General features: G+C 34.3%; 2 protein-coding genes across 2 annotated transcripts; both read left to right on the plus strand.

The window, feature by feature from the left end:
- The first annotated feature begins 1,359 nt into the window (after positions 1–1,359).
- Positions 1,360–2,540, plus strand: LOC138901781 (uncharacterized). The gene is made up of 3 exons (XM_070189572.1): positions 1,360–1,629; positions 1,702–1,977; positions 2,061–2,540. Exons 1-3 carry the CDS (start codon positions 1,360–1,362, stop codon positions 2,538–2,540), a joined length of 1,026 nt encoding a protein of 341 aa, XP_070045673.1.
- Positions 2,541–5,361: 2,821 nt separating this feature from the next.
- LOC138901782 (secreted RxLR effector protein 161-like) lies at positions 5,362–6,047 on the plus strand. The gene is made up of 2 exons (XM_070189573.1): positions 5,362–5,654; positions 5,819–6,047. Exons 1-2 carry the CDS (start codon positions 5,362–5,364, stop codon positions 6,045–6,047), a joined length of 522 nt encoding a protein of 173 aa, XP_070045674.1.
- Positions 6,048–9,770: the final 3,723 nt, after the last annotated feature.

Genomic DNA, 9,770 nt, shown 5'->3' on the forward strand with positions numbered 1-9,770 from the left:
ACCTGCGGAAATTCCTCGTAGGTGCGCATTTTCCTTCTTTTTCTGGTTTCGCACCTGCGGAAGAAATGCTCGCTTCAGCGCAAGCGCAGGTGCGCCCATCCCTTCGCACCTGCGCATTATTCCGCTTCTGCGCACAAGGCCATCGCACCTGCGCGTTCGCAGGTGCGCCAAATGCTTCGCATCTGCGATGGCTGGGCAGGTTTCTCTCGTTCGCACCTGCGAATGGTGGCTCGCACCTGCGGCTTTCCAATGCGCAGGTGCGATTATGACAGTAGCTGGGAGCTTCAGTCCTTGCTTAATTTCCCAAAATTGGTCCTTAGCCTCGTCCGGTTAACACTCGGGGACCCCTGGGGCCCCACCCGAACATACCAACAGGTTTAAAATCATAAAACGGACTCGCTCGAACTCTCGGAACGCATAAAACAACATCAAATCTAAGAATCATACCCTAAACCAAATTGATTCAAACTTAGGAATTTGAAGTTCTTCAATTTACTTCCAATGCGCCGAAATATACTTAAACTGCTCGGAACGAAAATTTGTGTGCAAGTCTTAAATCACTATACGGAACTATTCCCAAACTCGGAATTCCAAATGGATTTCAATTACTCAAAAACCTACTCCAAACCAATTTTTAAAGAACTTTAAACCTTCAAAAAGTTGATTTTCACTATTAAGCGCCAAAACGCTCCCGGGTTATCCAAATCTGATTTGAACATACGCCCAAGTCCGAAATCATCATACGAACATATTGGAACCGTCAAATCCTGATTCCGAGGTCATTTTTTCAAAATATTGACCGAAGTCAAACTTGGGCTTTTAAGGTTAACTTAAGGAACCAAGTATTCCGATTTCAACCCAAACACATCCAAATCCCGAACCAACCATCCTCGCAAGTCACAAATAATTAAAAATATATTTGGGGAGTTTTATTTAAGGGAACGGGGTTCTTAAAGTTGAAACGACCGGTTGGGTCGTTATACAAGGCCTTTGGATCAAGCAAGCTGATCCATGATTGATTAAATAGAGACCATCTGATAATAGTGGTACTAGAAGCTTCCATCACGTGAATGACATGTGAGGGAATATAAGTTAGTTACTAGAAGAATAATTTAGTTATTAGTGGGCAAATTAGAATAGGATAAGTGTACAGATTTTACTCTTTCTGCTCATTCTTTTATTCCTTAGCAAGTGTATATATACATGTACATGAAGGTGCTGAAATACACAGAAATTTTTAGAATTCACTCTTCAAATTCGTTCATGGTATCAGAACACCTAGCTCGATCTAACAGTTCAATTATCTAGATTATTTACATCATCTCATCCTCAACGTCAACTCATCTTCACTAAACAAAAATGGGTGACACAACCATAACTGCAGATACCAGCAAAGTTGCAAAGGCTGTGAGTTATAATATCAATCACCCCGATCATCTTAATAATTCTGATTCTCCTGGGATGACTCTAGTCAACAACTTGTTTGATGGAAGGGGATATCCAGGATGGAGGAAATCCATTTTGTTGTCTCTATCAGCTAAGAAGAAACTTGGGTTTATCAATGGAGCATGGCAATATCCAGATCTGAGTTCTCCAGATCATGAACAATGGAGCTGTGTCAATGACATGGTGATTTCCTAGATTCTGAATGCCCTTTCTAAAGATATCGCAGACAATGTGATATACTCCAAAACTGCAAAGGAGCTTTGGGATAGCTTGGAGCAGAGATTTGGAAAAACAAATGGAGCCAAGCTATACCATCTGCAAAAGAAGCTTCAAGGATTAGTGCAGGGAAACAGTGATATTGCAGGATACTTCACTAAACTCAAACGATTGTGGGATGAATTGGATGCTTTAAATGTTGTCATATGTTGTTCATGTGTGTGTACTTGTGAAGGAAAAGCAAAATTAACTAAGTCACTTGAAGATCAGAGGTTGATTCAATTGCTAATGGGATTAAATGACATCTATGCACAAGTAAGAGGAAACATACTCATGATGAATCCTTTGCCTAGCATAGATGTTGCCTATTCTCTTCTCTTGCAAGATGAAAATCAAAGAGAAGTTTATGCAAACGCACATTTAACTCAGATTCATTATCATTTATGGCAATAGGAGATGTGAAACAACCTAATGCCCAACTTTTAGCTGATTTTGTAGCTTTTATGGTGACAGGGCAAGGGAGAAACTTTCAGAAAAACAGGAACCAAACACAAAAAGGAGCAACAGTGGGAACAAAATTTAATAATTTAGGACAGAAGTTCACTAAACCACAGCAGAAGTTTAAGGCAAAGAAGAGGTACAATCCAAATGTGTCTTGTACTTATTGTGAAAAAACAGGGTATACTCAAGAAGATTGCTATAGAATCATTGGATTTCCAGATGATTTTGAGTTTATCAATGAGAAGAACTATCAAAATCAGATCAAGGCAAATGTAGTTTTAACACAGAAGATCACGAGAATCAGACAGGATAGAATACTGAAAACAGCAACAATTTTGGGCAACAACTCAACAAGGAACATGTTGCAGAGATGGTGAACATGTATAAGCAGGCAAAGTTGGCACAAACAGAAAATTTAGGAATCAATGCTAATGCAGTTTCTGGTACTATTCTAAAATACTCAGGTTCAGTGTTTACCACTCTAAATTCTGACACCTGGATAATTGATTCAGGTGCTTCAGAGCATATGTGTTTTGATTCCAACTCTTTCTTATTTCTAACTCAACTTCCTGTGCCTTTGAACATCAATTTACCTAATTCTTTCAAGGTAATTGTTACTCATATAGGAAGTGTTTCTATCCTACCAGGTCATGTCTTGAACAATGTCTTACATGTTCCAGATTTTAAATACAACCTATTGTCAGTACATAGGTTTTGCATTCAGTTCAAATATGATGTCTTATTCACATCTACTGGGTGTGTGTTGCAGGGCCTTCCAATGAAGAGTCCACAAGCTTTTGGTGAAGTTAGATAGGGACTCTACATATTGGAGCCTAGTAGTCTTAAGTCTAAGAGTCTATTCAGTAGTAATGTATCTTCAATTCAAAAAGGAAGAAATTCCATTTCAGAGTCTATGTCTTTTTCTAGTCATGTTCATGTTAATGCAATTCCTGATGTTAACCTTTGGCATGTAAGGTTGGGACATCTCCCATTTTCAGCAATGAAATATTTAGATTTTCTTCATTGTGACTCAAACTCTGATTTTATCTATGATGTTTGTCCTAAGGCTAGGCAGACAAGGAAACCTTTTCCTATTAGCACCATTAAATCTAGAGATATTTTTGATCTCATTCATATAGACACATGGGGACCTTACAAGTCTAATACCTATAATGGGTTCAGATATTTCCTTACTATAGTAGAGGAACATGGACATTTTTGCTGTCCTCTAAGAGCAATGCATTTCCCATGCTCAAATATTTCTTATCCATGGTTGAAAGACAGTTCAATGCAAAAGTGAGAATGATAAGGTCTGATAATGCTCTAGAATTGGGGAAAGGGACACAAGAAGCAGCTTTTCTTGCTTCAAAAGGTATTCTGCACCAGTTGTCTTGTGTAGAAACACCTCAAAAAAATGGGATTGTTGAGAGGAAACATAGACATCTCTTAGAAATTGCTAGAGGTCTAATGTTTCAATACAGGCTGCCTATGTCATATTGGGGTAAATCTATTTTGAATGCCACACACATTCTTAATAGGTTGCCTTCCAGTGTTCTTCAAGGAAAGATACCATATGAGGTCCTATTTCATCACAAACCCAAGTATGACTATTTGAGAAATTTTGGATGCCTATGCTATGCCTCTACTTTGAAACAGGGAAGAGAGAAGTTTGATGAGAGGGAAACAACTTGTGTTTTACTTGGTTACCCTCTTCAACAGAAGGGATACAAACTGCTGGAGCTGTCCACAAAGAAAGTATTTGTGTCTAGGGATGTGACATTTCATGAGTCACATTTTGCTTTTGCAGAAATCAACACACCACACTATCCTATTTTTCTAACTTCAATTTTCACCACAGAACCTACCTATTCAACCACATTCCAAGACCAAACACAGCCTACTTCTTCAGAATACGATGCAACATATATTTTTTCATCACAATCATCAAGTCCTACTCATATTTCTCATCATCATTCAGTTTCTCCACAATCACCAACTCCAGTCTCTCCTATCCTAGAGCCATCACACACCAGGACACCTTCTTCTACACCTCAAGAACCTATGCCATTGAGGAGATCAGGAAGAGTGTCTACACAACCAATCTACCTGAAAGATTTTGTGTGTAACAACATCATGTTCACAGATCTAGCCACAGCTTGTTTTACTCAACCCTGTCAACTTACTGAGTACTGTTTTTCATCTCTCTCACCTAATAACCAGCATGTAATGCAGTCCCTTTCTACCCTAACAGAACCTTCTACTTTTAGCCAGGCTTGTCAACATCCAGGATGGATAGAAGCAATGAATGCAGAAATTAAAGCTCTAGAAGACAACCATACCTGGGATGTGGTTGAGTTACCTAAAGGAAAAAGAGCTTTACCTTGTAGATGGGTGTACAAGGTAAAGCACTTATCAGATGGCAGAACTGAAAGGTTGAAGGCAAGGTTGGTGGTCAGGGGGGATATTCAAAGAGAAGAAATAGATTACAGTGAGACTTTTTCACAAGTGGTGAAGATAACAACCATAAGGTGTCTACTCACTGTTGCAGCGAAGAAAGATTGGAATGTTTCTCAGCTAGATGTGAACAATGTATTCTTGCATGGAGATTTGCAAGAAGAGGTATATATGAGATTTCCAGCAGGTTTGGATCCTCCTAGTCCTAAACATGTTTGTCTTTTGAAGAAGTCACTATATGGTTTAAAGCAAGCGTCTAGGCAATGGTATGCTAGGCTAGCAGGAGCTCTAAGTTTTAAGGGATATTCTTCATCAATGAATGACTATTCTTTGTTCTTTAAACACATAGGAGGTCTTATTTCTATCCTAGCTGTCTATGTTGACGACATACTAATCACAAGAAATGACTTAGAAGAAATTCAAGGCATAAAAGATTTTCTGAATACTGAATTCAAAGTCAAGAATTTGGGAAGTATACACTACTTTCTAGGTATCGAAATTTTGAGAGAAAAAGTAGGATTTTTCGTGAGTCAAAGGAAATTTATCTTAGACATGTAGAAGGAATTTGATGTGTCTCATTTGACTCGAGTCAGTTCTTCTTTGGATCTTGCCTTCAAGCTTCAAGTTGATGATGGAGAATATCTGCAAAACCCAACTATATTTCATCATCTGGTCGGAAAGCTAAATTATTTAACAAATACTAGACCAGATCTTTCTTTTGTTGTACTCACCCTCAGTCAATACATGCAGAAGCCATGTGTGTCTCATCTCTCTGCTGCTTTACGAGTACTCAAATACCTCAGTTCTGCTCCGGGACAAGGCATTCTTCTTTTAGCTGAGGCATCATTTTCCTTGCTTGCATTTTGTGATGCTGATTGGGCTTCCTGCAAGGATTCAAGAAGGTCCGTTAGTGGGTTCTTTATCACTTTAGGAGGAGCTCCCATCTCCTGGAAATCAAAGAAGCAAGGCTCAATTTCTTTATCATCTGCAGAAGCAGAATATAGGACTATGAGAAGGGTTACTGCAGAGCTTACCTGGTTGGTACGAATTCTTGAGGATCTATCTGCACCAGTCACTCTACCAATTCCTCTTCACTCTGATAGCAAGGCAGCAATCCACATCGCCTGAAACCCCGTCTTTCATGAACGCATAAAACGTGTCGAAATTGACTGTCATTTTGTGCATCAACAGTTTCTTTCAGGGCTAATCACTCTTTCCTTTGTTCCCTCCAAAGCTCAGCTTGCAAACACTTTACGAAGCCTCTTTCTGGGGTTTCTCATGGAGAGATTTTTGGCAAGTTAGGGGTCACTAGGTTCCCCTCCAACTTGAGAGGGGATGTTGAGAAGAAAAAGCTCCCTCATAATTCTGATTTTCATGGTGGTTCATCTACGGATAGAGAAGAAGATGAGATGAAGAAGAAGAAGACCTAACAAAGATGGTTTGTCTTCAGACCAAAGTGTTCGATATAACCTAAATCAAATAGGTTATTTTTGGTCGACTTTGGATGGACACGTGGAGAAGGCAAGGCCTTTGGATCAAGCAAGCTGATCCATGATTGATTAAATAGAGACCATCTGATAATAGTAGTACTAGAAGCTTCCCTCACGTGAATGATATGTGAGGGAATATAAGTTAGTTATTATAAGAATAATTTAGTTATTAGTGGGCAAATTAGAATATGATAAGTGTACAGATTTTACTCTTTCTGCTCATTCTTTTATTCCTTAGCAAGTGTATATATACATGTATATGACAGTGATGAAATATATAGAAATTTTCAGAATTCACTCTTCAAATTCGTTCATGTGAAGTAGTAATAAATTTTCTATTTTTTCTTAAAGTGATACACATCCAATTTAATCTAATAAAATTAATTATTTATATGAATGGTTGAATCACGTGCAATTTACGTGTTCCATAATGACCAGATAGTGTCTTTGTTAATCTCAATTGATCTTGAATCCTAACTAAGGAAATGAGAAACTCTAATTCAAAAATGTGAATAACAAAAGAGCTTCAAAGGAAGAATGAAAGAAAAATAAAAAACTTTGAACTTTATCATAGGAGCGTAGAAGAAGGCCTCCTAAAGATTGGGTTAAGTCTTAATTAAAATAGTGTATACACGAATTTCTTTGCACAGATGATTTTTTTTTCTTTGCTAATAGATTTGTTCTGTTACATAAAGACGAATTCCGTTGAATTAATGTGAATAAATTTTTGAAAATTGAAAATTTGTAAAATAATTAGTTGTCCATTTTAATATATCCAATATTTTAGAGAGCTATTTCTATGGACAATATTGGTTAGTTAAGTTGGTGAAGTGTCTCCCGTTCAACGGATTGATCGAGAATTCATGTCACACCAGCAGTCAATGGAGAATTATTGTTATTCTCTTTTGAAAAATAAAATAAAAAAGAAAGCAAAAATTGATTTTATGGGTTATTAACTAAATAAACAATATTCATATGCGTTATGATTTAAAAGTTCTTTTTATGTATTCTTTTAAGGCTATTTTTTGTATTATGATTTGTCCTTCATGTCACGTTTTTTAAGTCTTTGTTCCTTGATAATATACATTTAACAACAGCACTTTAAAATTTTTATTCTAATATTTGAAGTTTTTTGGATTTTGTTTTTTAATTGAACAATGCTTTAAGTGACAAACCAATAGATATAACTTATCAATTTATCATGAACGTTAATTTTTTTTTTTTTGTAAGAATGTGAAGTTTTTAGAGAAAAGATAGTTCGAAAATTTATCGTCCGCTATTTCTAACAAGTCTAAATAACACCCACTCCAAATTTCTCACAAAATCAAATTCGGAATTTAAACACACATATTTAAGCTTGTTAAAAATCTAACTTTCACCACCCACAGTTACTGATTCGAAAATTAACTTAAAAGCTTGAGCAATCTTTTTTTAAAATTAAATAGTAATTTCGAGAACCTATTGGAGTTGAATGTTGAATCTTAACCTATTATTTTTGGGCTAATTGGTTGTAAATTGAAACATGAGATATATAATTGAAAAGTAGGGAGCCCAGTTATTCTTATGTGAAATTTTTCCATTTTTGAACTGATAACTAAGCTTTAGCCACAATTAAAATGTTATTGAGAAATAATTAGTTCTCTGTTAAAATAAGCTTAAAGACCTTTTTGCCCCATATTCTATTAATCTCATCCCTTTTAAATTTCTCACCCAAAGACCTTAAGCTCTATGAAGTAGTCGAGTGTTCCAATTATCATTATGGTGAAAAGGTTAAAACCTTAACATTAATTAAATTGGCGAAATTTATCATTGTTATGGTCTTCTTCTTCCCATGTTTCATTTTGAGTTTACTAATGTAATAAGTCATTAAAGTGGTAGTCATTTAATATTAAAATAATCCTTCTCATACAGGTAATCATTAAATTCCAATCTTAGTTTCCTTTAAATTTTGTCGCTGCTCGGTAAAAAAATATAAAATGATAAGATTTTTGAAAATTTCAAATCAGAAAGCGTTTTGAGTTATAATGGCAACAATCATACGAAGCAATAAAGCATAATATTAAAAGATAGCTGACATTAATGATTAAATTTTAAAAATTAAAATTTTAATAAAAAGTCAAAGGAGAAGAAAAATTAAAATTTCTAGGCATATAATACAAAAATATCAATTATTAATAAAAATTGGTAGATTTATAACGAATAAAGAAAAAAATTAATTTATATTTTGGACAAATTCAAATGAAGAAGTACAATGGAAAAAAGTTTCAAGAAAAAATTTTAGGAGTAAGAAATATATATATATATATATATATATATATATATATATATATATATATATATATATATATATATATATATATATATTGGTAATTAAATAATTTTCATTAATCACCAATGTAGCTTTACAAATTCACAGTTGACTTTATCATAGTCCCCTGTCTCATATAAAAGTTTCTACATATATATGTACAGATATCAATTAACCACGATACCTATATGCTACCCTACGTATCTAACTCCTCAAAGTTAAGTTGTTGCAATAGTTTTCCTGTTTGAGCAGATGTTCTTACGTTACAGACACATGCAACAACCCTAGCTAATTCTTCAACCTCTCTATTGCGCTTCTCAAATATTGGAAGGTTCCTCTCATTTCAGATCATGTGAATTGTCTCAGCATAAACCATTTTGAAGGCAGCAACATTCTGTGATTTCCCTTTAGCATTTTTCACTACCCATTCCCAATGTTGACTCAATGAATTAGCACAATATGGTCGTCTCTGCACCCATAATAGGACCCTCTTCCAAAGTCTCTTGGCAAAGTCACATTATGTGAACATGTGGTTTCTACTTTCATCGTGGGATTGACATTATCTATATCTATATCATATTAAAAAGAAAGAATTAACAAACATATTAAGTCAAATAACAAGATAATAAAACGTTATAATAGCAAATGAAATAATACTACATATGTAGATTATATAATAAAGAAAAGTGAGGAACTGAAAAGTTATTTGATGTCCATATGAATTTTTCTAATTTTATATAATTTTCTTTTTAGGCATATTTTACTGGATAAAAAAAATAAAAAAAATAAATTCAAGCAATATGATATTAAATGGTTAAATAAATTAGATCATACAACATGGTTTTTTTACAATTAATATTTAGAAAATTTCCTTATTTAGTCATGAACTTTGTCTAATATATTATACTTAATTTGAATTATACTACTTAAATCTTCATATCTACCAATAAGATTTTTGACAACAAAAACCAAGGTATTATATTGCAGCAAATGATTAATATTCGTAAGTAGAAGATAAGAGCGACCCAATAAAACTAGTGACCTAAAGTCAAATTTAATAAGAGGCCTTAAACTTTTTAATTGGAAAAAAATATACAAAAATTTAATGTTGCCTTTTTTGTTTGTTTATATGATAGCAGTCTTAAAAGACATTGAACCTTTAACTTTACATAGTAATAATAATATTATTATTATTATAAAAATAAAGTTTAATTCAGTTTAATAAGATATCATCCATATATTTGTAATGTATTACCTTGGATACTGTTGTAAAAATCTTATTTACTAATATGAATATTTGATTAATTTAATTTAAAATTTTAATATATTTTACCGTTAAAAAGAAGACAATCTTT

Source organism: Nicotiana tomentosiformis, chromosome 11 (assembly GCF_000390325.3).
Source record: "Nicotiana tomentosiformis chromosome 11, ASM39032v3, whole genome shotgun sequence".
NCBI classification, from domain to species: domain Eukaryota; kingdom Viridiplantae; phylum Streptophyta; class Magnoliopsida; order Solanales; family Solanaceae; genus Nicotiana; species Nicotiana tomentosiformis.

What these genes read in the sequence shown, in the direction of transcription:
- LOC138901781 (XM_070189572.1), top strand. Translation starts at nt 1,360, where the DNA reads ATGGGTGACACAACCATAACTGCAGATACCAGCAAAGTTGCAAAGGCT. An exon ending in GGAGCTGTGTCAATGACATG is followed by an intron (nt 1,630 to 1,701) that starts GTGATTTCCTAG and finishes AAAACTGCAAAG; the next exon opens with GAGCTTTGGGATAGCTTGGA. An exon ending in TAAATGACATCTATGCACAA is followed by an intron (nt 1,978 to 2,060) that starts GTAAGAGGAAAC and finishes TGAAAATCAAAG; the next exon opens with AGAAGTTTATGCAAACGCAC.
- LOC138901782 (XM_070189573.1), top strand. Translation starts at nt 5,362, where the DNA reads ATGCAGAAGCCATGTGTGTCTCATCTCTCTGCTGCTTTACGAGTACTC. An exon ending in GTTACTGCAGAGCTTACCTG is followed by an intron (nt 5,655 to 5,818) that starts GTTGGTACGAAT and finishes AGTTTCTTTCAG; the next exon opens with GGCTAATCACTCTTTCCTTT.